Consider the following 16971-nt stretch of genomic DNA (forward strand, 5'->3'; position numbering starts at 1 on the left):
ATTTGGTGGGATGATTGGTTATTATCCGGGGACCATTTGATTAGATTTTGGGATCGATCGAGTCAAAGGTCAAGGTCACGAAAAGGTCAACATCTTATTTTTACCATAGCACGGCCAATTTGTATCCAATTGTCATGCAACTAATGCCAAAATGTTCATAATTCAATGCCCAATCTTGTGATATGTGAAGGTATGCGCTCTACCGAGTGCCCATTCTAGTTGAAAATGGGATGATAGGATGATTTAAAAAAAATATTATACCTTTATTTAATCAGATGAATCCCGTTGAGATTAAAAATCTGTTTTTTGAGAGCGACCTGGACGAGAGAGGCAGCGACATAAGAAACAAAAAACAAGTTAAGAGACGGTGACCGAGTTAATTTAATAAACATTGACATCTAAATGCATCTCATCCCGTACGTCACATGTCGTGAGAGATGATAACGGGAGGGATAACGCCGCCACCGGCTGAGAGGGTTCTGTGTCAGCGGCCATGTTTTAGTGCCATGTACATGAAATGTATTGTTACTGAACATGAAGCCGCCTCTGAGAAACGGTCCTGTGACTCCTCTGATGTCCTCACATCGCGTTCTTAACCACCACGGCTGTGTCATTTGTTCTGTGTCTGAAGGTGTCAAGCACCAGGATTCCCAGAATTCCTTCTTGGCTTTCCTCAACGCTCCGACCTCAGCGCTCGACCAGTTTGACGTGAGTATTCTGGACGGAGGCTGATTGAGACGAAGATTTTCAATCTGTGATCGTGAACAGCTTGAACGTCATAAACCTCATAACTCTGCAGCTCATGTGCTTTTTGTCTTCGTTGTTGTTTTTTTGTTCACGTGAATCTCTTGAGATCTTTATTTCTGTCTGTTTGGTTGTTTCCTTGCTTCATTCCCTGGTGCATCAGGACTCTTATTCCTCGTCCTCATCTTCTTTAATTGAGTTTTGGGAAGACGTAAGTTTCTCCTAATTAGGTAGAGGTCTGTGTGTTCGTGTGTGTGTGTGTGTGTGTGTCGCGTAGCTGAATGTTGTAGTAGTCTGAGTATTTTATGAGCAGAGAGAGTGTAGATTTGGGGTTTTTTCCATTTAATTCCGTTGCTTGCGGGTTCTTTCAGGCCAGTGGGCTATTTGAGTGGCTCTACATCAACTTTTTGGTGCTACAACTTTTGTTGATCAGTAAATTCTTTTAAAGGCCTGTCTCTCCCGTTTTATCCTTTGTGTAACCCGAAAGAGAACGTCCATGTTTACCTTTCCAGCCTACTTCCCATCACCATGTGTATTTTTCCATCACCCCTTTCCACCCTCGGTCCTCAGTTCACCCGTGGCTGATGTACAGGAGTCTAATGCAGGGAGTCCTAACTTCAACTGTTCCCCAGGTTGTACTGGAGCCTGTTGAAAGCTCAACTAATTATGAACTATGAGCTCAAACTAAACTAACTCCACTAAAATGTATAGAGAAATTCTAATTTAATTGAGTAATGCATTTACATGTTTTGTTATGGACATCACAGATGTGTGATTTTAACTACATTTAATACAAGTGAGCTGCCAATACATCAGTTGAAACTCAAGCTGCATTTTAAAAAACACACGAGGCGCTTTGTGCTGGTGGAGCTTCAATGTTCGCTAAAAATAATGGCTGAAAAAATAGTTGTCAAACTAATGTAGAAATAGTTGAAATAGTTAGCTAAAAGTAAAGGATATATAGTTAACTAAAAGTAACGGATAAATAGTTAGCTACAGTAGTAGATGCATAGTTACACAAAACTAATGGATTAATAGTTAGCTAAACTAGTGGATAGATAGTTAGCGACAGTAATATATTAATAGTTAGCTAAAACTAATGGATAAATAGTTAGCTACAGTAATGGATAAATACTTATCTAAAACTAATGGATAAATAGTTGAAATAGTTAGCTAAAAGTAAAGGATATATAGTTAGCTAAAATTAAAAGATACATATTTAGCTCAAACTAATGGATAAATAGTTAGCTAAAACTAATAGATACATGGTTGAGATAGTTGGCTCAATAACTCAGGGCTCTCAAGTGTCACGCATTGAGCGTGAGACTCAGGCATTTCGGTCTTAAGTCACGCACTCCCGCCACACATCGTATTTCTCACGCTGAAAAAAACTCTCGGCTATTTAATGTTTTAATGTGCAGCGCCAACATGAGCTGGCCGCGCTGCCCTCACCGTGGAGGAATCAAGCGCTCCCCTGGAGTTCTGCTGCGAGGAGCCACTTATCAGCCAATCAAAAAAAAGAAATGGGCCACACAATAGCCAATCAGAAAAAAACGTCTCTGTTGTATCTGGGTGAGATTTAATCCAGCAACCAATGAAAATAAAGCATCCTGGAATTGCGCGCGACTGATTGGTATCCGAAAAATTCGTTCTGCGGGGGGGGGGGGATGGAAATGTCACTCTTGCCTGTCTTCAAGACTTGAGAGCCCTGATAACTGTTGGGTAATAAACCAAAGGCGTGGGAACCACTGAGTCTGTTCCCTCAGTCTGTTGACCTGTGTTTCTTTGTGTCTGACGTCTCTCTGTCTCTGCCTCTCCTGCCACTGAAGCGCTCGCCATCCGTTGGCCCAGCTAGCAAAGGCAGACGTGTAAGCACCATCACTGCGCTCTGATGACCGTTCTCACCTTGATGTTTGGTCTGTGAGGGTCTCCTCTGTGCGTCTGATTGCATGGCATGGGTTCTGAAAAATACTTTTGAGATATTTGTGTGTGCGTCGAATTTGTTGGATTTCCCATATTTTATGCGAGTGTTGCTTTTTGTGCTGCCTGTGTGCGTTGGTGTCGGTGTGTACTTTTCTTTTTACTGAGTTCAGCTCTGTGGCTGGCCATGCATGGTGCGTGGTGTGCGCTCGCGGTGTCTCACATCAGCATGGTCACCGGGCCGTGATGCAATACACGGGGCGCAATAACGCTGTGGTGGTTTTTCTTTGTGGATACGACGACATATTGACCACAATACATGCGTGGATACGGTTTTCCATTTGTTTATTATGGCACCCGCTAATTCCCTCTTAAGCATGAATGCAGCGTACTGTTCTCTGGTTTGTTTTGTTGAATCCATTCTCTGTGTCCTTTCCTTCCTCTTTCCATCTGCCTCATCGCCCCCTGGTTCCTCTTCATTTCCCATCATTCGTTATCCTCTTTTATAAATCCACCTCCCTCTGTTTGTCTTTCCTTTCTCACTCATCCCTTCTCCTATCCCATGTCCTCTTCCATCCTGCTTCTCTCTCCTCAGATGGACTCTATGGATAACTTCACCCCATCCAACACTCCATCCAGGGAAGACGACCCTAAGTCCCATCTCAAGTCCCGCTCGCGGTCACCCTCCATGGCTAGTGATATGGAGCCCATAGAGGTCAGACCATCCCTCCGTCTGTTTTTGTATAGAAGCTGGTATGTTACTAAAACCTTGATGTAGAATGCAAAAGTTTGGGGTCACCCAGACAATTTCGTGTTTTCCATGAAAACTCATTTATCAAATTAATTGCTAAATGAATATAAAATCTAGTCAAGACATTGACAAGGTTAGAAGTAATGATTTTTATTGTAAATATTAATGTTGTTTTTCTTGCGGATCAAAGGAAGGCCAGTTTTAGAGCTTCTCTCACCAGCATAACTGTTTTCAGCTGCGCTCACATAAAAAGGGTTTTTCTACCCCTCCGTTAGTCTTCTAAGGCGATAACACAATGTACCATTAGAACACTGGAGATGGGCCTCTACACACCTCTGTAGAGACTTCATTAAACACCAGAGAATATCCATTTAACACATTAACAATGAAGAGATTGTATTTCTGCTTAATTTAATGTCATCTTCATTAAAAAAACAAGTTCAACCTCATGGCGAGAGTTTTGTTGGAAAAACCTCATAAGGTTTTTCATTACTCCAGCTCAGAAGAGACATTACACTAATTCCTCTGCATGCTGGCGACAGTGTGGATGCATTATGGCAAACCATTTCCATATATTCTGGTCTTGCACATCTTTGAATCCTTTCTGGCAGCAGGTTCATGGAGTGTTAGAAAAAGTTTTTCGGGTGGATATTTCATTTAAATTCGAAACGTTATATTTGGGTGTTTTACCACTAGAAATGTTTTCCTCTAAAGACAGATATCTGTTTAGAATCCTGAGTGCTGCTTGCAAGAAGGCAATCACCAGAATGTGGTTAAAACCAGGAAAACCTACTTTGGATGAGTGGATTGATATTGTGTATGATATTTTTAAGATGGAGAGGATAACCCTTGCTTTGAGACTGCAACAGGGAATCTTTTTGTCTAGATGGGAAAAATGGATAATTTATGTTACACCAATACGACCATCATTTGTCTAGAAGGGACTCTTTATTTATATATATATATATATGATATATATATATATCATATATATATTTTTTTTACATTTCAATACCCCCCTTGTTTGAATAAGTTTCAGGTTCACCCCATAATTTTGTGTGTTTTTTTTATTAATTTTATTTTTATTTTGTGTGTGTTTTTATGCTATAGCATGTTTACTTGAAGGTCAGTGAGGCCTGCCTCTGTATTACCCAAAAATATTTAAATGTGATCTGACGGTTAACTACAGAAGGCGTACAGAGTACACTGTATTGTCTATGATTACAAACATGTGAAAAGCTGAATAAAAAGAGAATTAAAAAAACAAACAAAAAAACAGTGCTTTACTTTAAAAAATAAGGACATTTCTAAGTGACCCCAGACTTTTGAACGGTTGTGTATGTCTAAGTACAAGAGGACTTTTGATTGGATGTAATTCCTTATCTTATCTCCAGTAAGGACTGATGTAGAAGATCTGCATTGGAATAATGAAGAGTATATTGTAGTTATCTCTCTAAATATGGCAGATATGCATGTCGATGGGCCCAAATGTTCCTCTTACCAACTCGAGCAGCTGAGACTCACTCAGCGTCCAACAATACTGAATTGGTCAAATAGGTAAATTAAAGGTAAATGTGAGCCGAGGAGGACATTGAGGCCAGAAGAAGACTCCAGTCTGTTCTCAGATTGTCGACTATGGGCCTCGACGTGAACAACAGTCTCCCCAACTGGGGCTCGTGGTGCATGTAGGAGACGGTTTTAACGGAGCCACCCTAAGCTGCATCACTGCTCATATGAGCGCGTTGGAAACTGAAGACAGATCTGGATTTTCAAATCCGTGCAGCTTGGCGAATGTGAAATAATGCATCGGACGTATTTCACATTCGCGTCTCACCGCTGCGTGTTGTTGTGTGTTCTCTGGTGCAGCTGATGGACCATCCCCCCCGCTCGGCGCAGACCCCCACCATGCGCTCGGGAGGCTACGGCAGCATCGGGCGCTCCTCTCCCAAGGTCAGACGCTTCCTCGTCGAGCCTTCGCGTTAACGGCCGCCGCCGCCGCCGTCTCTCTTGTTCGCTCATGCTCGTTTCCTTCACGCTCTCCACAGCCCAAAGCTCATCAGTTTGTGGTGAAGTCCTTCACCACGCCCACCAAGTGCAACCAGTGCACTTCCCTCATGGTGGGGCTCATACGTCAAGGCTGCACCTGTGAAGGTAAGGACGTGCATTCCTCATCCAAAGAGTCAAACTACAAAGCGAGCTCGCCTTCTTTATTGATTTTAAAATGTGATCCGCGAGCTGTTAAACACCTCACCTGTCTCTCTCCTCGCCCAGTGTGTAACTTCTCCTGCCATGTTACCTGTGCGGACAAGGCTCCAGCGGTGTGTCCCGTTCCCCAGGACCAGACCAAGGGCCCGCTGGGCATCGACCCTCAGAGGGGCATCGGCACTGCGTACGAAGGGCACGTCAGGGTGAGTGAGGCCTGACGGTTACTTAACGATGGCTTTCTTCCCAAATCCACACACATGTTAGAGCTCCAGCTGTTGGTTACACTCGGTTTAAGGGTTCTTGCAGTAGCATGACGGCTCACACTCGACTGCAGACGGCACCTTTCCATTTCTAACACTGTAGAAGGTGTTTTTGCTCCAAGCTTTGGGGGGAGATCCATTCAGTTTATTTTATACAGCCCAAAATCATCAGCAGGGGAAAGAAAGGAAGCTTCAGACCCAGCCAGGTCCAATCATTGGGTCTCATAGGGACCTTATGAGACGTGAAGTCATAGGAACTCAGGGGAGGAAGCAGAGTTAAGAATGTGTGATGGAGAGATGAAAATTCATCCAAAAGTAGAGAGAAGAGGAGAGAGAGAGAGTGTATCCTAAACATCCATAAGGAGAGAGGAGAGGAGAGAGGTGCTCAGTGTATCCTAAACATCCATAAGGAGAGAGGAGAGGAGAGAGGAGCTCAGTGTATCCTAAACGTCCATAAGGAGAGAGGTGCTCAGTGTATCCTAAACATCCATAAGGAGAGAGGAGAGGAGAGAGGTGCTCAGTGTATCCTAAACGTCCATAAGGAGAGAGGAGAGAGGAGCTCAGTGTATCCTAAACATCCATAAGGAGAGAGGAGAGGAGAGAGGTGCTCAGTGTATCCTAAACGTCCATAAGGAGAGAGGAGAGAGGAGCTCAGTGTATCCTAAGCGTCCATAAGGAGAGAGGAGAGGAGAGAGGTGCTCAGTGTATCCTAAACGTCCATAAGGAGAGAGAGGAGAGAGGAGCTCAGTGTATCCTAAGCGTCCATAAGGAGAGAGGAGAGGAGAGAGGTGCTCAGTGTATCCTAAACGTCCATAAGGAGAGAGGAGAGGAGAGAGGAGCTCAGTGTATCCTAAGCGTCCATAAGGAGAGAGGAGAGAGGTGCTCAGTGTATCCTAAGCGTCCATAAGGAGAGAGGAGAGGAGAGAGGTGCTCAGTGTATCCTAAGCGTCCATAAGGAGAGAGGAGAGGAGAGAGGAGCTCAGTGTATCCTAAGCGTCCATAAGGAGAGAGGAGAGGAGAGAGGTGCTCAGTGTATCCTAAGCGTCCATAAGGAGAGAGGAGAGGAGAGAGGAGCTCAGTGTATCCTAAGCGTCCATAAGGAGAGAGGAGAGGAGAGAGGTGCTCAGTGTATCCTAAGCGTCCATAAGGAGAGAGGAGAGAGAGGAGCTCAGTGTATCCTAAGCGTCCATAAGGAGAGAGGAGAGAGGTGCTCAGTGTATCCTAAGCATCCATAAGGAGAGAGAGAGGAGAGAGGTGCTCAGTGTATCCTAAGCATCCATAAGGAGAGAGGAGAGGAGAGAGGTGCTCAGTGTATCCTAAGCATCCATAAGGAGAGAGGAGAGGAGAGAGGAGCTCAGTGTATCCTAAACGTCCATAAGGAGAGAGGAGAGAGAGGAGCTCAGTGTATCCTAAACGTCCATAAGGAGAGAGGAGAGAGAGAGGAGCTCAGTGTATCCTAAGCGTCCATAAGGAGAGGAGAGAGGAGAGGAGCTCAGTGTATCCTAAGCGTCCATAAGGAGAGAGGAGAGAGGAGCTCAGTGTATCCTAAACGCCCATAAGGAGAGAGGAGAGAGGAGCTCAGTGTATCCTAAGCGTCCATAAGGAGAGAGGAGAGAGGAGCTCAGTGTATCCTAAGCGTCCATAAGGAGAGAGGAGAGAAGAGAGGAGCTCAGTGTATCCTAAGCGTCCATAAGGAGAGAGGAGAGGAGAGAGGAGCTCAGTGTATCCTAAGCGTCCATAAGGAGAGAGGAGAGGAGAGAGGAGCTCAGTGTATCCTCTCGTCCCCCTCAGCCTCTCAGTCTCTAGCAGCATCTCTAGGTCTCTCCAGGTGAACCTGGTTCAGGTCTCACTATAAGACCATCAAGAGGAAAGTCTTCAGTCTCCATGAGGGGGCGGAGTCTCCAGGACTGAAGGTGGAGCTGGTTCATAAAAGAGGAGGAGCTTGATACCTGAAGGCTCTGGCTCCCATCCTACTCTTTAAGAGTCTAGGAACCTGGAGTAGCCCGTCGGTGCATGTCTCTTCACTCATGTCTTTGTGTTCTAGGTTCCTAAACCCACGGGGGTGAAGAAGGGCTGGCAGCGAGCGATGGCTGTGGTGTGCGACTTCAAGCTGTTCCTCTACGAGCTGGGAGAAGGAAAAGCAACGCAACCGAGTGTGGTCGTGAGCCAAGTCATAGATATGAGGTGGGAGAAGTGTGGAGAGTCCTCTTCGTGATTTATGAATACTATATTCTGTCCAAGATACTTGATACGAAAAGCTTCACAAGTGGAAACTAGAAGTTGTTTGGCCATTTTTGCTCGATAAATAGTTGCAGATACGTTTTTTGACCTTTTTTTAATGTATTCATTAATTTCTACGAACTGATTTCTGCATATGAGACGAGATGTTATGATTGGAAGCGTTCTGGTTTTCGTTTGTGTTCCGTTTGTGAAATTGACCAATCACGTTCAAGCAGCCGTCCAGACAGTCCGAAATGCATTCTGGGAACACACCGCGATGACTTAATATTTTTTCTGCCTTGAAACATGAAAAAGTCTCAACTCCAACTTCATTATTATAAAGTCTGAGACGAACGACTGCACCGGAAACACAGAAGAGGTAGAATAACAGACCAATCGCAGCAGCCGAAGTCCTGCACGTCTAACCTTTGATCTCATTCCTGTCATCCAGGGATGAAGAGTTCTCAGTCACTTCCGTCCTGGCCTCTGATGTCATCCACGCCAGCCGCAAAGACATCCCGTGTATCTTCAGAGTACGTCTCCTCCGTGGTCTCAAAATGATCCGAATCCCACTCGATTCCAACGGTATCGTTCACGCGACGTGACCTCTCGACCTCGTCTCCCCCTCAGGTGACGGCGTCCCAGCTCTCCTACTCCAGCAACCACAAGCCCTCCATCCTGATCCTGGCCGACAGCGACCAGGAGCGCAACAAGTGGGTGGGCCTCCTCAACGAGCTGCACCGCATCCTCAAGAAGAACAAGCTGAAGGAGCGCTTCGTCTACGTGCCCAAGGAGGCCTACGACAGCACGCTGCCGCTCATCAAGACCACGCAGTCGGCCGCCATCATAGGTGGGTCCCACGTCACGGTTACCTCGGCGACCGACCGTCTCCTTCTCCGTGCGTCGGAGTCGTTTCCACGGACGACCAGTTCGTTTCCGCCGTTCGTCAGTTCGGTTTAGAAGTAGAAATTGTCGCATTAATTGCCCAGAATGCACTTCTCTGTCCCTGACGTGGCCGTCCTGCTCCATTTGCTCTGCCCACAGATCACGAGCGCGTTGCCCTGGGCAACGAGGAAGGCCTTTTCATCATCCATGTCACCAAAGACGGTGAGATCCACTCTCCGCCGTGCGTCCTCGTCCCCCTGCGTCGACACGCGCGCTCCTCCTTCGTCGTCACGCCGCCCTTCATCCCCACGCCTGTGTTCTCCGTCCTCAGAGATCGTCCGGGTGGGGGACAACAAGAAGGTGCACCACATCGACCTGATCCCCCAGGAGCAGCTGCTGGCGGTCATCTCCGGCAGGAACCGCCACGTCCGCCTCTTCCCCACTCAGGCGCTGGACGGCCGCGAGACCGAGTCCTACAAGCTGGCGGAGACCAAAGGCTGCCAGACCATCGTGTCCGGGCCCGTCCGCAACGGCTCGCTCACCTGCCTGTGCGTCGCCATGAAGAGACAAATCATCTGCTACGAGGTCAGAGCGCCGCGGCCGAGCGTCTGGGTCGTAGAGCCGCGTTCACAGCCGAAGCGTTGGCGGAACTCGCGGGAGTTTACTCGCTTGACCATTTGTGGCTTCACTTTTCTCCTGAGAGGGGGCGGGACTTAGAGGGGGCGTGGCTTATCTCTGTTGAAACAGTTATCATCTCCTTCATCCCCCATGAAGAACTCACCACTAGTTCTGCTTCATACTTGTTGAGGACATCCCACACACGTCTGAACATCTAACGCCGTCGTGTTTGTGTTCATAACATTAATATAACTAGAGCGGGCACTCGGTAGAACGCATAGCTTCGCATATCACAAGATTGGGCATTGAATTATGGACATGTTGGCGTTAGTTGCATGCCAATTGGATAAAAATTGACCGCGCTATGGTAAAAAGAAGATTTTGACCTTTTCATGACCTTGACCTTCGACCCGATCGATCCCAAAATCTAATCAAATGGTCCCCGGATAATAACCAATCATCCCACCAAATTTCATGCGATTCGGTTTAATATTTTTTGAGTGATGCGAGTAACACGCATGCAAATAAATAAATACACGACGATCAAAACATAACCTTCCGCATTTCCAATGCGAAGGTAAATATATGTATATTTATCCATGACATCACCCGTAGGCTCTCACAGCTCGGTGACCTTCACCTCTACGTCTGAATGCCTCTTCAGCTCCACTAGAGCAGCAGCAGTTAGATTCACCAACGCCGGAGCAGCTCGACGCTGATTGGCTCTCGCAACTCGGCGTCGGGCCAATTTCTCGCCAAAGTTGAAATATTTCATCTTGATGCGAAAGTTCTCGTCTATCGCAACCACTCGCGTCTCTACGTTGACTTTGCTTCCGGGATCTACTCGCGTGAACGCAGCTTTAAGTGCGTTGTGGACGTCGCCTCATCTCCTGCTGTCCTCCCCCAGGTGAATAAGAGCAAAGGACGTCACCGTCGGCTACGAGAGGTTCAGGCCCCGGGGCCCATTCAGTGGATGGGTCTGCTCAACGAGCGCCTCTACGTGGGCTACCAGTCCGGCTTCACCCGCTACAGGTACTCCACCTGTTCCCAGCGGAGGCGTCGAGTCACGTGATCCATGTACGATGTGTATTTATTCCTGTGATGACCTCCACAGTGTCCACGGTGACATGGCCCCCGTCAACCTGCTCCACCACGAGGACCACACCCTGGCCTTCATTCCCCAGCAGAGCCTGGACGCCCTGTGCGCCGTGGAGATCTCCAGCAAGGAGCTGCTGCTGTGCTTCAACGCCATCGGCGTGTACGTGGACTCCCAGGGCCGCCGCTCCCGGCAGCAGGAGCTGATGTGGCCGGCGTTCCCCAACTCTGCCTGTGAGTGAAATCCTCTTCAGCGACATGCAGAGAACACGAGGAGGCCGGGGACTGAACACAATGACTTCTCCCTTTGTCCAGGCTACAACGCCCCCTACCTGTCGGTGTACAGTGAGAACGCCGTCGATGTCTTCGACGTCAACACCATGGAGTGGATTCAGACCATCCCGCTCAAGAAGGTGCTGCTGTGAATATGACGTGACCTCCATGTTTCATTAGAGACACCCAGAGGCCTCTCTGGCTCCCCCTAGTGGAGCAGATGAATGATCCACTCCTGAGTGCCACCCTGTCATATTCATAGATGGAATAACTCCAGATTGTACTTCAGATGTTTGAGTACATTTCTTGATTACTGATCAGAGTCGTGGAGGATTGATTCATGATGGATGTCTCTTCCCCTTCAGGTGCGAGCCCTGAACATTGACGGCTCCCTGAACCTGCTGGAACTGGAAACGGTCCGACTCATCTACTTTAGAAACAAGATGGCCGGTAAGAACGCTTTTCACACGCCGTGAATTCTACTTAAATAACTCCATCGTAACGTGAAGGGTTTGTTTCTTCATTGAGGGAAAAATCCTGCAGGCCGTAGGACCATGAAGACTATTTCATCACTGCTTAACCCGTCATCTGCTCATTATATATATTTATATATTATATATAGTGTATATATATAAATATATTATTTATATATGTATGTTATATATATTTATATATTAAATATATATCAGGCATGAGAATCCCTCACCTTTCGGCGAAATTTGCCATTTTGAAACCGAAATAGGTGACTTACGTGAATCGTGTAGATCCGTAGAGTTTTTGTTTTGGTTTAGGGGGGGGGTGTCAATTGGCCGGCCGGCGTTTATGAGATTGGAGTGGGACACGGAGAAAATGTGGAGTGGTGCTCTTCGCAATAAAACATCTTTGATGGGACGTGTCGCGTCTCGGCCAATCAGCGTCAAGATGTCTTCAGCGTTTGGGGGTTCAGGTTAGCTTGAATGTTAGCCGCTACATCTGCTGCTGTCGCGCTGCACGGTGGAGCGATGCTAACGAAGTACCCGTACGTTAAGAGCGATGTGTTTTAGCATATTTTTAGTATCGATACTTAATTAAAAGAGCGATCAGAGCGCACGCGCTGCTCCGTGTCGAGCTGTCTGCGCAGCGCTCACAGCGAGGGGCGTTAAGTGGCGGAATTTTCGGCTTTAAAAATAAAAATAAAAAAAGATGCCAGAAGTGAAATGTTTAAGTTCAGTCTGTAAAGTTGTGTAACTCTCCAGCTGCTCATCCTGATGAACTCGGTATCATCTGGTCAGAGACTAACGGCCTCATAGTGGATCATCAATGCTATGATTGTTGTCTTTATGCTCTATGTATAAAGTCACTGTTATAGTTGTATACTATACGTGGGTTATCTAAATCACTGTTAGATACAAATGCACGGAGACGAGGATGCAGCACAAGTTAGAACTTTTACTCGCCGGTTAATCACACACAACTGCCAGGCATGAACAAACTATCACCGAACTCTGTAGTGGTGACAGTCAAATACAATCGAGCACCGAGTGCTCAATCCAATATACCACAATGATGGCTCCATGTAGTTTCATTAATATCTTGTAGGCTAATACTAATATTACTGCCATTCGTTAAGTGTTGAAAAAGTTGGTAAAAAGTGAACCATACAGATATTTTATTTATTACTATTATAGATAAATATACCAGTCTCGTATTTATGGTATACTGTTTTTATGGTATTGTATCAGTATCATGATATTTATGGCAGTTATGGTATAGAAGATCGTGACAACCAGGTAGAGGCAGAACAGACTCGAGGAACAGACTCAAGGAACGGACTCGAGGAACGGACTCGAGGAACGGACTCGAGGAACGGACTCGAGGAACGGACTCGAGGGACGGACTCGAGGGACGGACTCGAGGGACGGACTCGAGGGACGGACTCGAGGGACGGACTCGAGGGACGGACTCGAGGACGGACTCGAGGGACGGACTCGAGGGACGGACTCGAGGGACGGACTCGAGGAACGGACTCGAGGGACGGACTCGAGGGACGGACTCGAGGGACGGACTCGAGGGACGGACTCGAGGGACGGACTCGAGGGACGGACTCGAGGGACGGACTCGAGGGACGGACTCGAGGGACGGACTCGAGGGACGGACTCGAGGAACGGACTCGAGGAACGGACTCGAGGAACAGACTCGAGGAACAGACTCAAGGCTCAGCAGAGCACAAGACTTGAAGACTTGTTCACGCCAAAAAAAAAAGGAAGTTGGTTCATGAATGACCATATTATACACAATATTACTATTATTATAGGCCCGATCACTGACTTGGTGTCAGAATGGAGGACCTACAGATTATCATACAACGTCCAACATCCATGTTCGTGGAAGTCACCAGCACCCCCCCTCCCCTCCCCCGCGCGCGCCTATCCTCCTCAGCTTTTTCACCCCTGACCCGTTTTCATGCCTGATATATATATATATATTATACATTTATATATTAGATAAAGAATATTTTTCTCACTGTTTAACCCCTCATCGGCTCATTATATATATTTATATATTGTATATATATTTTAGGGCTGTGAAACGATTACAATTTTTAATCAGGTTAATCACAGGTTTCTGTGGATTAATCATGATTAATCACATATATACATTTACAGGGCTCTCAAGACAAGCAAGAGCTCCGAGAAGAGTTGGGGGGGGGGGGGGGGGGTGGTGCTAGTGACTTTTTTTCTGTCCCGATGTGCACACGCCGGCATCCGAGCTCTGCGGCGCGCGAGACTGAGGAGTCGTGTTAACGCGACACGTAGAGACAGAATGACATGCTGCTGGTTCGAGACGACCAACAACAGACGGATTGGAAGCTCATTCTGCGCATGCGTTAAATGCGTAAATAAAAACAAACTAGTAAAACCTGTAATTTAATTAACTGAGTTAACGCGTTATTTTTCACAGCACTAATATATTTATACTATATATATATTATAATATATAGTCTACTTCTGATTTATAGACACCTAGAGGCCTCTCTGGCGCCACCTAGTGAAGTAGAAGAATAGATCATTCCATATAACTGTTTTGATTTTTTTTGCTTATACTGTTATATTGAACTTTTTAAATTATTATATTTTTAAATTATATATATATATATATATATATTCTGTTCTTATACTGTTATATTGAACTTTTTTAATTATTATATTTTAAAATTATATATATATATATTCTGTTCTTATACTGTTATATTGAACTTTTTTAATTATTATATTTTAAAATTATATATATATATATTCTGTTCTTATACTGTTATATTTAACTTTTGTAATTATTATATATTTGATATATATCATATATATAATAATTAGAAAAGGTCAATATAACAGAATAAGAACCGAAAAGAATATATATATAAAATAATTTATAAAGTTAAATAAAACAGTATAAGACCAGAAAAAAGAAAAGAAAAGAAAAAAATATATATTTATAGATGTTTAGATAGATATAGATAGACAGACGTGCCACTCTAAAGTGTTGCATCACTCCGTTGCTCCTCCAGAGGGCGACGAGCTGGTCGTCCCGGAGACATCGGACGACAGCAGGAAGCAGATGGTGCGCAGCATGAACAACAAGAGGCGCTTCTCCTTCAGGGTGCCGGAGGAGGAGCGGCTGCAGCAGAGGAGGTCGGTACTCTCTCCTCCTGTAGAAGGTCATCTCGTCTTCATCGGGCCTGTTGAGCAGCTTCATGAAGGCCTGGTCACTGAGGAGCAGAGACAGGATAATGACCTGTGTGTGTGTGTGTGTCCAGGGAGATGCTGAGAGATCCAGAGATGAGGAACAAAATGATCTCCAACCCCACCAACTTCAACCACGTGGCCCACATGGGGCCGGGGGACGGGATCCAGATCCTCAAGGACCTGCCCATGGTACACGCATGCATACACACACACATTCTCACACACACACTTGCACACAATCACACACTCACTCTCGCACACACTCGCGCACTCAAACTCACACACTGGCACTCATTCGCACTCACACACACTCGAGCACTCACACAAACTCACACACACAAACTCACTGGCTCTCACACACTCATATTCACACTCGCACTCATTCACACACACTCGCACACTCACACAAACTCACACACACTGGCTCTCACTCACACACTCGCACAGACACACACATTAAAACACACTGGGCCTGTTTGACGTGTGTGTAGACCTGCCTCTACACCCCCCCCCATCCTGTTCCACATCCTAAGATGTTACTGTTGCATGGCAACAAGTCACATGATTCTGTACCCGAGAAGCGGTGGAGTCACACGATGAAGCTCCGCCCCCTCATGGTCCTTCATCCTTCAGCGTCCATCTTGCCCCCCCCCCCCCCGCGCCCGGCCGTGCGTTGCCCCTCGTGGCCAATCACGCGCGCCCATGTGCCTCCTCCTCCTCCTCCTCCTCATCCTCACCGCTCTCCCTGCACTGCACTCTGTGTTGTGTGTTTTGTGCGTGTGAAAACCAGAACGTCCGTGTTCAGGAGAGCCGCGCCGGCTTCAGCGGCTCCGTCAGCATCCCCTCCATCACCAAGAACCGCGGCGAGCCGGGCCGCTCCATGAGCGCCAGCAGCGGACTGGGCATACGTGAGTAACCGCAGAACCCGACCGCCCGCGCCCAGAACCGCGTCGGCGCCGCCCGCCCGCCCCCCCGAGGCGTGGACCCTCTCACTCGAGTCTTCCTCCGTCCTCTCCGCCCAGGCTCCGCCTCCCAGAACGGCAGCGCCCTGCGCCGAGAGCTGTCCGGCAGCAGCTACGGGTCCAAGCGGCAGACCGTGACCTCGCCCTCCGAGAGCTCGCTGTCCTCCGGCGGAGGCGTGGACTGCGGCGACGCTCCGCTCTCCCAGTTTGACCGAGAGGTCAGTGAACGCACCGCCGCCGTCCCACCGAACCGCATCGGCCTCCATCGTGATCGTCTCCATGCCGATGCCATCGTAGAAGCCGCGGTTCCTCCGTCCCATCCGTCACAAGCCCCGCCCACCTCATCCCATTGGCCAGCCCCCTGTGATGTCATAGTGAACGCAGCTTTTCTCCCTCTAGTGACTCTCAGCGGAACTGAAGGGAGATAAAGTTTCTCATAGTAGCAGCGTGAGGCCATTTTGTAACTCCAGAAATGTAAATTGAGTCAGAGATGGCGTTAGAACCCCCCCCCCATAACCCCCCCCCCCTCATTCTCCCTGAGCTGCTTCTTGTTTATCTATTTCCAACGATAAATACAACATCTACCACCCACCCACCCATCCTCATGGACGCCTCCCTTCACCCTCACTCAGATGTGCCCCCCCCCCCCCCAGCATGTTGTCTGTGGGCCCTGAGTTGTGAATCTCCTCTGCAGTGGCAGGCGGTCTCACCGTCGGAGAAGACCCCCGATCTGAAAAGGGCTTTAAGGACCCTCCTTAGTAAGATGAAGGTAATGTCAACACGCCACGGCGAGCACGGAGCACGGAGCATGCAGAACACACGCAGAACACATGCAGAACATACACAGAACACACAGAACATACAGAACACACGCAGAACACGCAGAACATGCGGTCATGTCCTCTGTCACGCGTTAGGCTCCGCCCCCTGCCACAGCTCCCGCGGCACCATTTCAGCCCCGCCCCCTCGTCACATGCTCATCAGTCCTCGCCTGCGTCCTTTGTTTCTGTAAATGATGCAACGCCGCCGCCGCATGTCAGCGTCCACCGGACCGAGGAGCCGAGGCTGAGTGTGGAGAGCGTGAGAGAGCGCCCCCTGGTGGACGTGTGAGGAACACCTGAGCTCTCTGAGACCCCCAACCTGAGGACGGGCATGCGGGACCCTCTTTGTCTGGAGGGGGGGGGGCGGGTCCTCACATGAGCCCCCCCCCTGCATGTGCTGATGAAGAGGAAGTCTTTCAATCTGCCTCTTCATTTCACAGGGAGAAGGAACACGCATGTTCACCCAGAGCAGGAGCCCCTCTAGAGCCCCCCTCCCCC

At 47.7% G+C, this 16971-nt stretch overlaps 1 protein-coding gene across 7 annotated transcripts in view; it reads left to right on the plus strand.

The window, feature by feature from the left end:
- Positions 1–16971, plus strand: part of cdc42bpab (CDC42 binding protein kinase alpha (DMPK-like) b) — a 69751-nt gene that overhangs the window by 50576 nt on the left and 2204 nt on the right. For 2 of the 7 annotated variants that reach the window (XM_056428971.1, XM_056428973.1), the window contains exons 19-39: positions 632–708; positions 908–955; positions 2574–2612; positions 3260–3379; positions 5282–5365; positions 5461–5566; positions 5687–5823; positions 7925–8064; positions 8552–8633; positions 8731–8950; positions 9145–9207; positions 9317–9570; positions 10511–10635; positions 10718–10932; positions 11014–11111; positions 11337–11421; positions 14513–14636; positions 14762–14879; positions 15481–15598; positions 15713–15870; positions 16347–16421. In XM_056428971.1, coding sequence (XP_056284946.1) covers positions 632–708; positions 908–955; positions 2574–2612; positions 3260–3379; positions 5282–5365; positions 5461–5566; positions 5687–5823; positions 7925–8064; positions 8552–8633; positions 8731–8950; positions 9145–9207; positions 9317–9570; positions 10511–10635; positions 10718–10932; positions 11014–11111; positions 11337–11421; positions 14513–14636; positions 14762–14879; positions 15481–15598; positions 15713–15870; positions 16347–16421 — 2486 coding nt within the window. The remainder of the gene's footprint in view (positions 1–631; positions 709–907; positions 956–2573; positions 2613–3259; positions 3380–5281; positions 5366–5460; positions 5567–5686; positions 5824–7924; positions 8065–8551; positions 8634–8730; positions 8951–9144; positions 9208–9316; positions 9571–10510; positions 10636–10717; positions 10933–11013; positions 11112–11336; positions 11422–14512; positions 14637–14761; positions 14880–15480; positions 15599–15712; positions 15871–16346; positions 16422–16971) is intronic. The other 5 variants (XM_056428972.1, XM_056428977.1, XM_056428974.1 and 2 more) reach the window with 5 other exon arrangements.

This window comes from Pseudoliparis swirei, chromosome 12, assembly GCF_029220125.1.
Source record: "Pseudoliparis swirei isolate HS2019 ecotype Mariana Trench chromosome 12, NWPU_hadal_v1, whole genome shotgun sequence".
Classification (NCBI taxonomy): domain Eukaryota; kingdom Metazoa; phylum Chordata; class Actinopteri; order Perciformes; family Liparidae; genus Pseudoliparis; species Pseudoliparis swirei.